Here is an 18,028-nt window from a genome sequence, read left to right on the forward strand (position 1 = left end):
CCCCCTATTGGATTTAGGATTAGTAAAGATCTTTTCCCAATCTGTTGGTTGCCGTTTTGTCTTATTGACAGTGTCCTTTGCCTTACAGAAGCTTTGCAATTTCATGAGATCCCATTTGTCGATTCTCATTCTTACAGCACAAGCCATTGTTATTCTGTTCGGTAATTTTTCCCCTGTGCCCATATCTTGGAGGCTCTTCCCCACTTTCTCCTCTGTAAGTTTCAGTGTTATGTGGAGTTCCTTGATCCACTTAGTCTTCAGCTTTGTCCAAGGAGATAAGAATGGATATGAACTATCCAGTAACCCCAGAGCTCCCTGGGACTAAACCACCAATCAAAGACAACACATAAAGAGACTCAAGGCTCTAGCTGCATATGTAGCTGAGAATGGCTTAGACAGTCATCAGTGGGAGAAGAGGCCCTTTGTCCTGTTAAGGTTCTATATCCCAGTATAGGGGAATACCTGTGTAAGGAAGTGGAAGTGGGTGGATTGGGTAGCAGGGGCAAGCAGGACAGGATAGGAGATTTTCAGAGGAGAAACTAAGAAAGGGGATAACATTTGACATGTAAATAAAGAAAATATCTAATTAAAAAAAGAAAAAAAAAGAAAATTATCATAAAAAACAGAGATAATCTTTCTTGATCTCTTTTAGAATGTATGTATTTTGAAGTGATTTGAATGTTATTACTTATTACGGATTTAATGAGAATGGCTCCCATAGGCTCATATATTTGAATTTGTGATCCTTAGTTGTTCGGATTTTTTGAGAATGATGTGGATGTGTGGCCGCTTTGGAAGAAGTGTCACTGGGGTTTGGCTTTCAGGTTTCAAAAGACTTCCTGATTCCCTGTACGGTCTTTCTGCCTACTGACATAGAATAAGATATGTACTTTCAGTTTTTCCTTCATTCTGCCATCATGGACTCTAGCTTTCTGAAGCTGTAAGCCAAATTAAATACCTTTTAAGATGCCTTGGTTACGGTACTTTAGCCCAGCAAAAGAAGGGTATTTACATTATGAATAATCTGTATTCTGGTTCTAAGTCAGAGAGGAAGGAAATGTTTATACCTCTGAATCTTACGATTTTCTGACTTTTATAAAAGAAAATTTAAATGTTAAAACATTACATTTTGAGTGAAACGTAGACATTATACCTGGGTAGTAGGCTCTTTTGTGACGTGTGTTAACTTTCAGCCATTGCAGCAAAATTGCAGAGAGCATAGGAACAAAGATATATTTTTTCCTCACTGTTTCTAAGGTTTCAGTATGCACATCTAGTTGAGTGTATGGATTATATTTTCTCTACATGTCTTTTGTTGTGAACCTCCAGGCTGCTTCTGTTTCCTCTCTAATGGCAATAGTATAGAAGTAGACATCGATGGGCAAGTGTATCTTTAGTGTGTTAATTAGGTCTATAACTAAAAGTGAAGTAGCTGGATTGTGTGGTAGATCTAAGCTTCATTGTTCGTAGAGCTTTTATACTGATTTCCATAGCATGAATATCGATACAAAAATACTCAGTAAAATTCTTGCAAACCAAATCCAAGAACAAATAAAAAAGATCATCATGATCAAGTAGGCTTCATCCCAGGGATGCAGGGATTGTTCAATAAATATATCAATGTCATCTACTATATAAACAAACACAAAAAATAAAACAACACATGATCATCTCATTAGATGTTGAGAAAGCATTTGATAAAATCCAACACTGTTCATGATAAAAGTCTTGGAAAGATCAGGAATTCACGGCCCATACCTAAATATAGTAAAAGCAATATACAGCAAACCAGTAGCTAACATCAAACTAAATGGAGATAAACTTTTAGCAATCCCACTAAAATTAGGGACTAGACAAGGCTGCCCTCTCTTTTCCTACCTATTCAATATAGTACTTGAAGTCCTAGCCAGAGCAATTAGACAATAAAAGGAGATCAAAAGAATACAAATTGGAAAGGAAGATGGCAAAATATCAATATTTGCAGATGATATGATAGTATACATAAGTGACCCCTAAAATTCCACAACAGAATTCCTAAACCTGATTAACAATTTCAGCAAAGTAGCTGGATATAAAATTAATTCAAACAATTCAGCTGCCTTTCTCTACATAAAGTATAAGAAAGAAATTAGGGAAACAACACCCTTCACAGTAGTTACAAATAATATAAAACANTTATGTGGAGTTCCTTGATCCACTTAGTCTTCAGCTTTGTCCAAGGAGATAAGAATGGATATGAACTATCCAGTAACCCCAGAGCTCCCTGGGACTAAACCACCAATCAAAGACAACACATAAAGAGACTCAAGGCTCTAGCTGCATATGTAGCTGAGAATGGCTTAGACAGTCATCAGTGGGAGAAGAGGCCCTTTGTCCTGTTAAGGTTCTATATCCCAGTATAGGGGAATACCTGTGTAAGGAAGTGGAAGTGGGTGGATTGGGTAGCAGGGGCAAGCAGGACAGGATAGGAGATTTTCAGAGGAGAAACTAAGAAAGGGGATAACATTTGACATGTAAATAAAGAAAATATCTAATTAAAAAAAGAAAAAAAAAGAAAATTATCATAAAAAACAGAGATAATCTTTCTTGATCTCTTTTAGAATGTATGTATTTTGAAGTGATTTGAATGTTATTACTTATTACGGATTTAATGAGAATGGCTCCCATAGGCTCATATATTTGAATTTGTGATCCTTAGTTGTTCGGATTTTTTGAGAATGATGTGGATGTGTGGCCGCTTTGGAAGAAGTGTCACTGGGGTTTGGCTTTCAGGTTTCAAAAGACTTCCTGATTCCCTGTACGGTCTTTCTGCCTACTGACATAGAATAAGATATGTACTTTCAGTTTTTCCTTCATTCTGCCATCATGGACTCTAGCTTTCTGAAGCTGTAAGCCAAATTAAATACCTTTTAAGATGCCTTGGTTACGGTACTTTAGCCCAGCAAAAGAAGGGTATTTACATTATGAATAATCTGTATTCTGGTTCTAAGTCAGAGAGGAAGGAAATGTTTATACCTCTGAATCTTACGATTTTCTGACTTTTATAAAAGAAAATTTAAATGTTAAAACATTACATTTTGAGTGAAACGTAGACATTATACCTGGGTAGTAGGCTCTTTTGTGACGTGTGTTAACTTTCAGCCATTGCAGCAAAATTGCAGAGAGCATAGGAACAAAGATATATTTTTTCCTCACTGTTTCTAAGGTTTCAGTATGCACATCTAGTTGAGTGTATGGATTATATTTTCTCTACATGTCTTTTGTTGTGAACCTCCAGGCTGCTTCTGTTTCCTCTCTAATGGCAATAGTATAGAAGTAGACATCGATGGGCAAGTGTATCTTTAGTGTGTTAATTAGGTCTATAACTAAAAGTGAAGTAGCTGGATTGTGTGGTAGATCTAAGCTTCATTGTTCGTAGAGCTTTTATACTGATTTCCATAGCATGAATATCGATACAAAAATACTCAGTAAAATTCTTGCAAACCAAATCCAAGAACAAATAAAAAAGATCATCATGATCAAGTAGGCTTCATCCCAGGGATGCAGGGATTGTTCAATAAATATATCAATGTCATCTACTATATAAACAAACACAAAAAATAAAACAACACATGATCATCTCATTAGATGTTGAGAAAGCATTTGATAAAATCCAACACTGTTCATGATAAAAGTCTTGGAAAGATCAGGAATTCACGGCCCATACCTAAATATAGTAAAAGCAATATACAGCAAACCAGTAGCTAACATCAAACTAAATGGAGATAAACTTTTAGCAATCCCACTAAAATTAGGGACTAGACAAGGCTGCCCTCTCTTTTCCTACCTATTCAATATAGTACTTGAAGTCCTAGCCAGAGCAATTAGACAATAAAAGGAGATCAAAAGAATACAAATTGGAAAGGAAGATGGCAAAATATCAATATTTGCAGATGATATGATAGTATACATAAGTGACCCCTAAAATTCCACAACAGAATTCCTAAACCTGATTAACAATTTCAGCAAAGTAGCTGGATATAAAATTAATTCAAACAATTCAGCTGCCTTTCTCTACATAAAGTATAAGAAAGAAATTAGGGAAACAACACCCTTCACAGTAGTTACAAATAATATAAAACACCTTGGTGTGACTCTAAGGAAGTCAAAGATCTGTATGATAAGAACTTCAAGTCTCTGAAGAAAGAAATCAGAGATCTCATAAGATGGAAAGATCTCCCATGCTCATGGATTGGCAGGATTATCATAGTAAAAATGACCATTTTGCTGAAAGCAATCTAGAGATTCAATGCAATCCCCATCAAAATTTCAAGTCAATTCTTCACCGAGTTAGAAAGTGCAGTTTGCAAATTCATCTGGAATAACGAAAAAACCTAGAATAGCAAATTATTATTTATTCTCAGCAATGAAAGAACTTCTGGTGGAATCATCATGCCTGACCTCAAGCTGTACTACATATCAATTGTGATAAAAACTGCCTGGTACTGGTACAGTGACAGGCAGGTAGATCGATGGAATAGAATTGAAGACCCAGAAATGAACCCACACACATATGGTCAGTTGATCTTTGACCAAAGAGCTAAAACCATCGAGTAGAAGAAAGACAGCATTTTTAACAAATGGTGCAGGCTAAATTGGAGGTTATGTCAAAGAATGGAAATTGATCCATCCTTATCTCCTTATACAAACTCAAGTCTAAGTGGATTAAGGAACTCCATGTAAAAATATATAGGATTCAGAGACACTGAATCTTATAGAGAAGAAAGTGGGGAAGAGCGTTGAACAATCTGGCACAGGGGAAAAAATTTCTGAACAAAACACCAGTGTTTTGTACTGTAAGATCAAGAATTAACAAATGGGTCCTTAAAAAACTGCAAAGCTTCTGTAAGGCAAATGACACTGTCAATATGACAAAAAGCCATCCAACCGATGGGAAAATATCTTTACCAATCCTAAATCTGATAGAGGGCTAATATCCAGTATATACAAAGAACTCAACAAGTTAGAATCCAGAAAATCAAATAATCCTATTAAAAAATGGGGTACAGAGCTATATAAAGAATTCTCAATTGAGGAATACCGAATGGCTGAGAAACACCTAAAAAAATTTTCAACATCCTTAGTCATCAGGGAAATGTAAATGAAAACAACCCTGAGATTCCACCTCACACCAGTCTGAATAGCTTTGATCAGAAACTCAGATGACAGCAGATGCCAGTGAGGTTGTGAATAAAGAGGAACACTTCTCCATTGCTGATGGAACTGCAAGCTGGTACAATGACTGAAGAAATCATTTTAGCAGTTTATCAGAAAATTGGATATAGTACTACTGGAGGATTCAGAAATACCACTCCTGGGAATATAATCAGAAGATGATCCAACTTCTAATAAGGACACATGCTCCACTGTGTTCAGACCAACCTAATTTATAATAGCCAGAAGTTGGAAAGAACCTTGATGTCCCTCATCAGAGGAATGGATAAAGAAAATGTGGTACATTTACAGAGTATTATGTAGGTATTAAAAATGTTGAATTCATGAAATTCTTAGACAAATGGATGGATCTGGAGGATAACATCCTGAGTNANATAACCCAATCACAAAAGAACATACATGATATGCACTCACTGATAAGTGGATATTAGCCTCGAAGCTCAGAATACCCAATTTGCAAAATACATGAAACTCTAGAAGAATAAGACAAAAGTGCAGATACTTTGTTCCTTCCTAGAAGGTGGAGCAGAATACCCATGGGAAGAGTTACAGAGATAAGGTGTGAAGCAGAGACTGAAGGCATGACCATCCAGAGATTGCCCCACCTGGCGATCCCTCCCATAAACAGCCAGCAAACCCAGACACTACTGCAGATGCCAACAAGAGCTTGCTGAGAGGCTCTGCCAGTGCCTGACAAATACTGAAGTGGATGCTCACCCCCATCCATCGGACGCTGCACAGGGTCCTCAATAAAGGTGCTAGAGAAAGTCCCCAAGGAGTTGAAGGGGCTTGTAACCCCATACAAGGAACAAGATGAACTAACCAGCACCACCAGAGATCCCTGGGACTAAACTTCCAACCAAAGAAAACGTATGATTGGACTCATGGCTCTAGCTTCATATGTAGCAGAGGATGGCCTAGTCAGTCATCCATGGGAGGAGAGGTTGGTGAGCAGGGGGAGGTGGGAGGGGATAGGGAGTTTTCTTAGGGGAAACTAGAAAAGGGAATAACATTTGAAATGTAAATAAAGAAAACATCTAATATAAAATAAATAATTAAATAAATGAAGAAAAAAACCAACGCAGTATTAAGCACAGTAACAGGATAGACAAACTTGATAGCAAGAGTGAGGGAAAGCAGCCATAAAGCAGTTCCCATCTTTCATATTCTTTTGTGTGGGCTTCTAGGTAGCATGGACCATGTTTACTATGAGTCTTCCTGTTCCATTTGATGACGAAAACTACTCACGGGCTTCCCTGCAGCTTCAGTTTTAGACGATTGTACGTGGACTTAAGATGACACCCACGATTAGCCGTCATGTGTAATATTTCTGTAACTCTTAGTGGTCGAGTGATTTTATTACATAGTTTGATAAAGAATAAGGTCCAGAGCAGACACTTGTCCAATAGGCCAAATATAAGCAGATTTAGAACTACAATATGAAAATAAGGTATTGTCTATGGTTTTATAATTGTTATTGATATAAGGCTTAAATTGCCAAATAGAGTAACTTTTTTCCTCAAGTTATGTTCCTCAAATATTTTCATAGTCACCAATTCGTGTGGGTTTAATGGATTGTTTGTTTCTTTTTGTATAAGTACATGTTAAAGTTTGCAAGAATATCAAATCATTTTAGCTAATCTCATTTATAATAAGTCATTTCTCTTGAAGTGATAGGCCACTGCTGTTGCTTCATACATGATTTTAAGTCTGAATTTACATGTTTTACTACTATTTAGAGTATATTTAGTTATTGTTTTATAATGAAATTATAGGGACCATGATATTAGCAATCCCGTTAAATTTATGAGATTAATAACTAGATAGTTTAATTTGTTATCAATGTTGAAATAACTTACTGTTATTTTTCATATACTTCTATGAAATTATTTCTAAAATAAAATGCATATACATAAAAGAATTAGAGCCTCCTTAAGGAAAGAAGGCTAAAGAATCAACTTTAGATTACTGAATATGGCACTAAAGCAATCAACATTTTAATTTTCTTCCTTTTTTTCTTCCTTCCTTCCTTCCTTCCTTCCTTGCTTCCTTCCTTCCTTCCTTTTTTCTTTCTTTCACAAAACTCCTCATTTTGTTTTACAAAGACTGACATATGTTCCCACTGAAATGAGTGTATGAGATATTTTGCCAACAGGTAACTACAAATGTCTTTGAGATGAGAGATACTCTTACAATGATGATTCAAACTGCCTATTAAACATTTGCTCCTGTTCCAGGCCTTCTATCTTTGCTTATTTCCTACCAAATAAATATGTCTCATTGCTGCCCTAACAAGTTGCCATTAATTTCTTGTGTAAAATGAGAAAATTTATTATCTTGTAATTCTGTGGATCAGTAGGAGACATGCCAGAGAAAAATGAAGGTATGGGCAAGCAGTTTCAGTCTAAAGGAGAGATTCAGTGGCTTGTTTTTTGTGTTGTTGGCAGAATTCAGCACATGGATAGCATTGAACTTTCATGTTTATAGTGGTTGTAAACTATAGGTCCCCGGAAGACATATCTCTTGGCCTGTGATTTTCTTAACTTTCAAACCCAGCAAAGCTAGTTGAGGCTTTCCTGACATCTCTGTAACACATCATACTTCTGTAACTTTCCACTTTTAAGAACATGGGTGATTTGAATGGAGCCACCTCTTTAATTCCAGCTAGTCTTTTTCTCAAGGTCTTTAAGAATGGTCATATGTGCTGGGAGTGTTACCATGTGACTTATACATACAAGTGTTCAGGACTCGGGGTGGACATCCTTGAGGAGACCATACTTCCTAACCCATTAACACAGGATTGACTGCACTTGCCCTGGCCTGGTTGGTTTTCCTTTTCTACTCATAATACTTCTCACAAATTCTTCTTTCGTGATTTCATGGGGGCAAGATAAAATTCCTTGAGCAGTTACATTATTTGTAACATCTACGAAGAAGTGAAGCAATTTCTAGAAACATTGGAAAACTTCAAGTTATTCATTTCCAAAAGAGAAAGTCTTATGTATTTTCCAGGAATTTGTAAAACTCGTTTTAATCCTTAGTAGCCATCCTCATAGCAACAGAAGGTAAAGCATTACCTACTTGGTAAGAGTCTGGGTGCGACACCACCGACTTCAGTAATTTATCAAAACAAATTTATCTTGAGAGTAGTTGATATTGGATCTTAATATTTTATTTCTTTCCTCCTTAGATCATCACAAGATATGTTTATGAACTCCTGGAAAGTGACTGTAATTTGAAAAAAATCTCTATTCCAGTAAGTTCAACTTTCAAAAATGTTTATTCCAAATAAAATGCCTTGCTCTATATAAAATGATTTTCAGTCCAGGAGAAAATTTTTATTGTCAGTTAACTATGCTAAGGTTAAAGTATCTGTTATGTGTTAAGTATGTTAAAGTATGCGTTATGTGTTAAAGTATGTTAAAGTATGTGGTAAGTTTAAGTATCTGTCGATACTAATAACCCAATGCCTGTAAATCTCCTCACTCTTCTGTAATAGTTCCTACAACATAACACTTCAAATGTAAAAGGTGAGCGATGCTCATGGCAAGTTTACTAAGATGATGACCATTTCTCATTTCCTGTACTGTTTTTATTTGTTACGTATAAAACAAATAAAACATTGTTTCATATTTGTTTCTGTGTACTTTACATTGTAACAAGTATTCATTAACTCTTTAAGTATTGTTTGATTCTTCAAAACAGGTTTCTTTTTAAAATTCTTTTATTTAATTTTATATTTTATATTTTAATGAGTATCTTGTCTACATGTATGTGTCTGCCTCACACAGGGCATCAGATCTCCTGGAAGTCGTGTTATTGCAGAGTTTGACCATGGGTTGATGGTGGGATTTGAACCTGGGTCCTCTGTAGCAGTAGCCCGTGCTGCTCTTAGCACTAAGCTATCTGTAGCCCCTTATTTCTACAGAAAGTGCTTTTCCCACTCTCTACACATTACCAAAGTCATTCCTAATTTTTGTTTTTGTTTTTTAAAATATTACTAGTGATCTTTTTATTAGAGGAATATTTGGAAATTTTGTATATTTTTGAAATTTTGGAATGTAAACGTTTGGGATTTATTTTTAGTCTCAAATTCTAAACAAAATGTCTTATCTTTTTTTTTTTTTTTTTTTTTTTACTTTTAATTGAATTATAACATTGCACCCTTCCTATCCTTTCCTCCCTCCAAATATTCCTTCCCCCCACGCAATACACAGCAACTTCTCTCTTTTAAATTTATGGCTTCCTCTTTTCTTAATTTTTCTTGCATACATATATGTATTATTAATTTATATCACAAAACACTAAGTTTTTAAAATGAAAAGATAGTAATCTTCGGTGTAAAATGATTGCTGGACTAGATTAGGTGACTTTTGCTGTTCCTGACAACTCTTTCATTTTATGACATGATTCCAGATGACAATGAAATTAATTTATTTAATATATAAAACTTTATATATAGGTAATTTCTCTGAACTTTGGCGGAGTATTTTTAATACCCTGGGTCATGTTATTGAGGAGTTTGAAGATACCTTGCTTATTAGATTTTCCCCTTTGATTACATAGTTCCAGTAAAAACTATTTTTCATTTAATCTTTTGTAGGTAACCTCTGGTTGTAGAAATTAAAATTACGCATTCATTGACTCATTCCAGTCAATCAGTGCTTACTGAAGTTACACTCGCTAATATAATAGTAAAGACAATGTTATTGCATGCCACAGATAGCCCATTCCTTGCTCTAGTTTGAAACATAGATTCTTTCAAGAAAGCCTGGAAATCTAAAATTTGCAGTGAGTATAGTTGTCCTTTGGGGAATCAAAACTCTTGACTTCACACCCGCCTTTTTTCTTTTTTTCTTAAAAATGACAATATTTCCTTGGCACTGATTTACAGGTTTAGACGTTCAGTTCATTTTCATCAAGGTGGAAAGCATTGCAGTGTCCAGGCAGGAATGGTGCTGGAGAAAAGCTGAGAGTTCTTTATCTTATCCTGAAGGCAAACGGGAGACTGTTTTTTAGGCAGCTAGAAGGGTCTCAAAGCTCACCCCCAGAGTGACACACTTCCTCTACTAAGGCCAACCTTCTCCAAAGGCCACATCTCCTTATAGTGCAACTCCCTGGACCAAGCATATTCAATCTACCCCATTCTACTCCCTGGCCCCATAGATGTGTTTAAACACATGAGTTTATGGGGGCCATACGTACCAGTAGTATAAATGCAAAATACATTTAGTCCAACTGCAAAAGTCCCAAGTTTCTAACAGTCTCAATAATGTTAAAAGTCCAAAGTTCCAAGTCTCTTCAGAGATTCATTCCATCATGTAACTGCAATCCCTTATAAAATTAAAATAATAAAAAGCAGATCACATACCACCATCACAGGGTATACTATTCCAAAGCTTCATACTGAGGAAATACTGGACCAAAAGAAGACCAAAAACCAGATGGGCAAATTCCAAACTGCATCTCCATGTCCGAGGTCAAAACTCTTCACATCTCCACATCTTTTCAGCTTCGTTTAAAACAGAATTCTTTCTCTTTGGCTGGTTCCACTCCTGGTTAGCAGCTTTTCTAGGCAGGTATTCCATGGAGGCCCACTTTCCTATTCTGTAAACAGTGTGTGTTGAAGCTGGGTATTGTGGCACATGCCTTTAATCCCAGAGCTTAGTTGGGAGATGCCTGCAGCTCTGTGTGAGGTTGAGGACAGCCTGGTTCTATTGATTTCCAGGCCAGCTGGGGCTCCATAGTGAGATGGAAGCTCAAAGTAAGGAAGCAAATGACCTATATAAATTTTTTCCTCCTGAAATTTAAAGAAAAAATTTATCACTTTATTCGGTCTCTAAAGAAGAACACTTAAAGACTCTTGAGACTATCCATATCCTGTCTTTTGTTGATTATAACGTTTCTGCTTCTTTGGAAGTCTTTTTTGTTTTTAATTTTATTTCAGTTTTTATTTTTATTTTTGTTTTATTTTATTTTTTATTTAAACAATTTTTGATTAGATATTTTCTTCATTTATAATTCAAATGCTATCCCAAAAGTCCCTTATACCCTTCCCCTGTCCTGCTCTCCAACCCACCCACTCCCGCTTCCTAGCTCTGGTATTCCCCGTATATTGGGGCATATAATCTTTGCAAGACCAAGGGCCTCTCCTCCCAATGATGGCCGACTAGACCATCTTCTGCTATATATGCAGCTAGAGATATGAGCTCAGGGGGTACTGGTAAGTTCATATTGTTCCTCCTATAGGGTTACATCCCCCTTCAGCTCCTTGGGTACTTTCTCTAGCTCCTGCATTGGGGGCCCTGTGTTCCATCCAATAGCTGACTGCCAGCATCCACTTCTGTATCTGCCAGGCACTGGCATAGCCTCACAAGAGACAGCTATATCAGGGTCCTGTCAGCAAATTCTTGCTGGCATATGCAATAGTGTCTGCGTTTAGTGGTTGGTTATGGTATGGATCAGAAGAATGTGAATTGATCCATTCTTATCTCCTTGTACTAAACTCAAGTCTAAGTGGATCAAGGAACTCCACATAAAACCAGAGACACTAAAACTTATAGATGAGAAAGCGGGGAAAAGCCTCAAAGATATGGGCACAGGGAAAAAATTCCTGAGCAGGACTCCAGTGGCTTGTACTGTAAGATCGAGAATTGACAAATGGGAACTCATAAAATTGCAAAGCTTCTGTAAGGCAAAAGACACTGTCAATAAGACAAAAAGGCCACCAACAGATTGGGAAAGGATTTTTACCAATCCTAAATCTGATACGCAACTAATATGCAATATATACAGAGAAATCAAGAAGCTGGACTCCAGAAAATCAGTTTATTTTTTACACTCCATATTCCATTCCCTGCCCCCATCCACCCTCTGACTATTCCATGTCCCACAGCTCCTACCCAATCCACCTCACCTCCATGTGGATGCCCCCAATCTCCACCCCACCTGACCTCTACATTCCCTCGGGCCTCCAGTCTGGTGATGGTTAGGTGCATCCTCTCTGAATGAACACAGACCCAGAGGTCCTCTACTCTATGTATGTTGTGGGACTCATATCAGCTGGTGTATGCTGTATGTTTGGTGGCCCAGTGTTTGAGAGATCTCGGGGGTCCAGATTAATTAAGACTGCTGGTCCTCCTACAGGATCACCCTTCTCCTCAGCTTCTTTTAGCCTTCCCTAATTCAGCAACAGGGGTCAGCTACTTCTGTTCATTGGTTGGGTGCAAATATCTGTATGTGACTCTTTCAGCTGCTTGTTGGGTCTTTCAGAGGGCAGTCATGCTAGGTCCCTTTCTGTGAGTGCTCCATAGCCTCAGTAATAGTGTCAGATCTTGGGACCTTCTCTTGAGCTGAATCCCACTTTGGGCCTGTCGCTGGACCTCCTTTTCCTCAGGCTCCTCTCCATTTCCATCCCTGTAATTCTTTCAGACAGGAACAGTCATGGGTCAGAGATGTGACTGTGGGATGACAACCCCATCTCCCACTTGATGTCCTGACTTCCTGCTGTAGATGGGCTCTATAAGTTCCCTCTCCCTTCTGTGGGGCATTCATCCAAGGCCCCTCCCTTTGAGTCTTTGGAAATCTTGAAGTGCTCTCTAGATTTATAGCACAAACCTCAATTGGCTAAATGAGAGTGGTTTGGATTGAATTTTAAATTTTCTAAAGAGAAAAACCTGAAATTAGATTGAGAACTTTGTTTTATAAATTTGGTAAATCTCACTTTAAATTTAATGTACGTTTATAGAAAGATTTGCACTGTGTTTATTGTTTGATTAATAAATCCCTTTTTAAGCTTAAAAAGGTCTGTCTTTCATAAATGGTTCTATGTTACAAAATGTGGAAGTTATTCGTCAATAATGATTACTTCTCTCTTGCTTTCTCTAAGTACGAGTTAGTACTGAGAGTGTTCGGTTTTTTAAAATAGAATATTCTTTTCTACTGAAAGAATATTAGCAACTGTTTCCCCTTCTTACTGAACTAAGTTTACTTTCAAACCTTCAGTAGAGGGGCCCTTACATCACTTTTAAGGTGGTAGCATTTGGGGAAGAAAGGAATGACAGTCATGATCATGCTTATGTTCAGCACAAGCACAGGGTAATAAGCACGAATGTTCTCAGCTGCCACATTCCTGCTCATGTGAGAGGTAGAGATGTGAGTGTGATTAATAATTTCTCTATGAAATATCATTTTAGTTTATTATATACATTTTGTTTAAGAGAAATATCACTTTTTGGTGTTCACAAGTATTCCACAGTGAACTGCTAAGTGCTATAAATTATTTGGTACAGTCTCATGATCTGGGAACATGTAAATTGGACTGTATTAGGATGACCTTTGTGTTTTATTTTTAAAAGGCTTAGGTTAGCTGCTTGCAGTGTTTGAGATAAACATCCTTGTAGTCATTTCCAAACTTTATTGAGGTAGTGAGGAAACACTATTTTATTTATATAAATATTTTGCTATATAAATTTAGCACTACCTTATACAAAGCAAGTTGTATTTACCACGTTCAGAGTCACTTTTCTGGTTTACTCTGGTCAGTTCTACCCAATGATTTGTACACATATCGCTCTTCCCATTCTGCCATTCATATTTTTATATACATTGTTTGACCTCAGTGTTGTCTTTCATTGTACACTCTGAATTTCACATATGTTTCAATGACTTTTTTTTAACTGGTCAATTCCAGTTAATTCATGGCTGCCTTTAGCTTTAGTCTCATAAAAAATTCTCAAGTAGAATTATAGCAATTTTCATTTTTGAAAATAATTATTCTTCTAGTGTTAAAGATTGTTCTTGAATTCAAAGGAATAATTTTCCATTGCTTGAAATGATGTCTGGGAACTGGACGTAGTCATGCTTGTTACCTTTGCACACTGCATTGGAGCCAAGGGACAAAGATTCAGCATCATCTTCTCTTCCGTGGCAACCCTGAAGCCAGCCTAACTCACACAACCCTATCTCAGACAAACAGAACAATTACACTATTTGGGAACTTGGATTAATAAATGACTTCTTTGTGACCATTAGATCCTGATGGGCTCCTCTGTGGGTACACAAGTGAAGATAGTAGCTGCTTCTCTCTATAACCCACCTGTACTGAATAGTTTTATAGGTGGGGATAGGGCCTCATGAGCCTCCACCTCTATACATGATTGACATGCCCAACTTGTGTAAGAGGAGAAACTCTTACTTGTTAATAGCATTATTATTGTTATGACTGTGTCCTTTTGCATTTCTTCTGGTTCTTACATTCCTCCTATTTTCTCTTATGCAATATTCCCTGAAATTTAGAAAGGGTGGCATAAATGCTCCATTTAGGTCTGAGAATCAGCTGCCACTGATTCTTAAAACTAGGGCAGCTGAGTTTATGCGTTCACTGCCAAAAACTTCTCTAAGGCTGATATTTATCTGACGGTATAAGTTTTTAGTAGGCAGTATGAGGCTGTGTCAGTTTAGCTACACAACAGTAGTACTTGCCTTCCCATTTCCCAAGGTTTAAGATCTTCTCAGACTTTGGTTTTTATAAAATACCAGACATGAATTTATTCCTGTGAAGGAAACCTCAAATTCAATAAGACAGTGGTTGGTTATTCCAATAACAGTTGCACCACTATTGCACTAGTAGGGACATCTTGCCTAGCAAGTTAGTACAATTCATAGGACTAACAACAGGTGAAGATGGCTGTTGCCTTTTTTCCCCAGGAGCTTGCACCGTGCCTTTTAGGATTCTGTAAGCTAGCCAGTGGAGAGGAAGCTTTTAATTCACTTCTTCCTTGTTTGCTCTATATTTTGCAATGAATATAGTCTCATGTCTTCAGCAATAGGGAATTATTATTAGTTCTGGTTGGTAATTAAGAGGAATAAGTGGCAGAGGCCTGTACTATTTTCATGATCCCTGAAGGCTTTCCTGACTAATTATTCATAAAAATGTACTTCATATCAGGCACTAGAAATTTTGTTTAATATTCCTAGGCTTTTGTGAACAGCACTACCTGGATATTCAAGGCATCCTCCCCCCCCCCTTTTTAATCTCGTAAGTTTTTATACACCATTCAATCTTTATTTCCATACAAGTTTTCATACTTGCTTTCACTTTGTTTAGTTCTCCCTCTGCTCTTTCATCTCCCCAACCATCCAGCCCATCCATGGTTAAATATTTCTATCCCTGAAATTCTTACTCTCTGCTTTTCTGTTATTTACTTTCTAGTATCCTCTCTGTTCTGAAAGAGTCCCCTAACCTAGTGACTACTTCCTCATTTTCTTCCTTCTATAAGTAGTGCAAGTTAAACACATACATCTGAAGATTCAAAGCTAGAAGGCCCACATGAGAGAGAACATGTGACATTTGTCTTTCTATGCCCGGGCTTTCATCCATCCATCCATACATACATACATTACATTCATACATATGTATATTTATGTATATACATATATGTGTTTGTATATATGAGTGTGTATTTGTATATATAGATATAGATACAGATATAGATATAGATATGAAATCAGGCATTAAGCCTTGGGAAATGGGGAGGCATGCACCATTGCTGTGTAGATAAACTGACATGGCCTCATACATCCTTCTAAATATTCATACCCTTAGAAAAATATCACCCTCAGCCTTAATCAAAGAGTTTTCTGTTTGCAATGAATGGCAATAAATGCATAAAGTCATAGCTGCCCTAGGTTTGAGAGTTAGTGGCAGCTGATTGCTTAGACCTAAATGGAATATTTACACCACCCTATCTAAGTTTCAGGGAACATTGTAGAAGAGAAAATGGGAGAAATGTAAGACTCAGAAGACAGTGTGTGTGCATGTGTGTGTGTGTGTTTGTGTGTTTGTGTGTGTGTGTGTGTGTATATATATATATACATATATAGTTATTTGTTTTTTAATAATTGCCATTATGACTGTTGTGAGCTAGAATTGATATTAATTTGCATGTCCTTGATAGCTATAGATGTTTAACACATTGAAAAAAATAACCAGCTATTTTTATGTTTTTTTTTCTATTATTTGTCTTATTTACCCTCCAGATTTTATCCCCCCACCAAGTCTACCCACCGACTGTTCCACATCCCATACCTCCGCCCATTCGCCTGTCTCCATGAGGATGTCTCCACCCTCCACCCCCACCCAACTTGACCTCCCTGGGGACTCTAGTCTCTTGAGGGTTAGGTGCATCAGCCCTGACTGAACCCAGATCCAGCAGGCCTCTGCTGTATAAGTGTTGGGGGCCTCATATCAGCTGGTGTGTGCTGCCTGGTTGGTGGTCCAGTGTCTGAGAGATCTCAGGGGTTCATGTTAATTGAGACTGCTGCTCCTCCTACAGGGTTGCCCTCCTCCTCAGCTTCTTTCTGCCTTTTCCTAATTCAATTCAATGGATCAGCACCTTCTTTCTGTCCATTGGTTGAGTTCAAATATCTGCATCTGACTCTTTCAGCTGCATGCTAGGTCCCTTTTTGTGAGTGCTCCATAACCTCAGTCATAGTGTCATGCCTCATTTTTACGTCTTCTTTTGAGAATTCTTTATTCAGATCTTTAGTACATTTTGCAATTTGATTATTTGCTTTTTATGTTTATTTAAGTTTTTGTGTGCATTCTAGATATTAATCTTCTGAATCATTTAAAATCATTGTATCTAAAGGATATCACTGTCAATAGTATGATTCCATAATTCAAAGGTTTTTAATCTTTATTTACTGAGTATCTATAAGACGCTAGACTCTGCTATAGACTAAGAATAGTGCCCAATATAAATTAGAAAACATTATTTCTTTTTAGATTTACACTGTAGTGGAGAGAGATGAATGAGCATATATACACACAAAGGCATAAACATGTATGTACACACACTTGTATGCCACACATGCATGCACACATGCACTCCCATGCATGCACATCAGTCATCTCTCTATGAATGAATACACTTTGAGGGTTGCTATATGTGTTGTGAACAAGACACAGAAAGGGAGTAGTGATTCATGAGGAAGAGTTTGAGTTGCTCTTTGTAGACAAGAAAAGCTTCACAGAAAAGTTGTAGCTATTCATAAGCTCCAACCATTCTGTTCCTGTTGAACCAGTTGCTCTTGTGCTCTGTTTACACATATAGCAACATCAGATAATGAGACCAATATTGTTTTAAACCTAGGTTTATTTTTCTATTCTTGTGCATTTTGAATGAATGGGAAATTTTAGATTTTAAAATTTTAGATTCACTTCTAAGAATTTTTTTTAGAATTGTGTGTGGGTGTATGTGTTCTAACTCTGATACCTGTATGAACGTATTTTGTTGCTGGAGTCAAAAACTGGTGCAGTATACAGCATGTAGATTGATCGTTTATGTATGTAGTTGTGGTTTTATTACTAGTTGTTCTGGCTTTAACCTGGTTGAATAAGACTTCCATTCTGAGTCCTGGCTCTTATTGATGTACCATAGAGCTTGAATTACATATGTAACGAAATGATCAGAGATTGGACTTCCATAGCATCTCTAGTATCGTTGAAATTGAAGTTGTATATAATCAAAATTACTTTTTATTATATGTGTATTAACTAGATATAAATGGATAATTAATCCTTAAGTAAATGAAGCATAAATAAGTTGTTAACATATACAAGTTGTTGTGCATGCCTGTGTTTGCAGTCTGAATGTCTTTCCAAAGCCCAATTACATGGAGCACCTTGTACTTGTACTTGGAGTTTTAGATAGTTCCTTTCCTTTCCTTTCCTTTCCTTTCCTTTCCTTTCCTTTCCTTTCCTTTCCTTTCCTTTCCTTTCCTTTCCTTTCCTTTCCTTTCCTTTCCTTTC

At 36.9% G+C, this 18,028-nt stretch overlaps 1 protein-coding gene across 2 annotated transcripts in view; it reads left to right on the plus strand.

Moving 5' to 3' along the window:
- Fam172a (family with sequence similarity 172 member A) overlaps window positions 1-18,028 on the plus strand; it is a 361,350-nt gene that overhangs the window by 56,770 nt on the left and 286,552 nt on the right. For both annotated transcript variants that reach the window (XM_029543911.1, XM_029543910.1), the window contains exon 4: window positions 8,405-8,470. In XM_029543911.1, the coding sequence (XP_029399771.1) occupies window positions 8,405-8,470 (66 nt within the window). The remainder of the gene's footprint in view (window positions 1-8,404; window positions 8,471-18,028) is intronic.

The sequence above is a fragment of the Mus pahari genome, chromosome 11 (genome assembly GCF_900095145.1).
Source record: "Mus pahari chromosome 11, PAHARI_EIJ_v1.1, whole genome shotgun sequence".
NCBI lineage: Eukaryota > Metazoa > Chordata > Mammalia > Rodentia > Muridae > Mus > Mus pahari.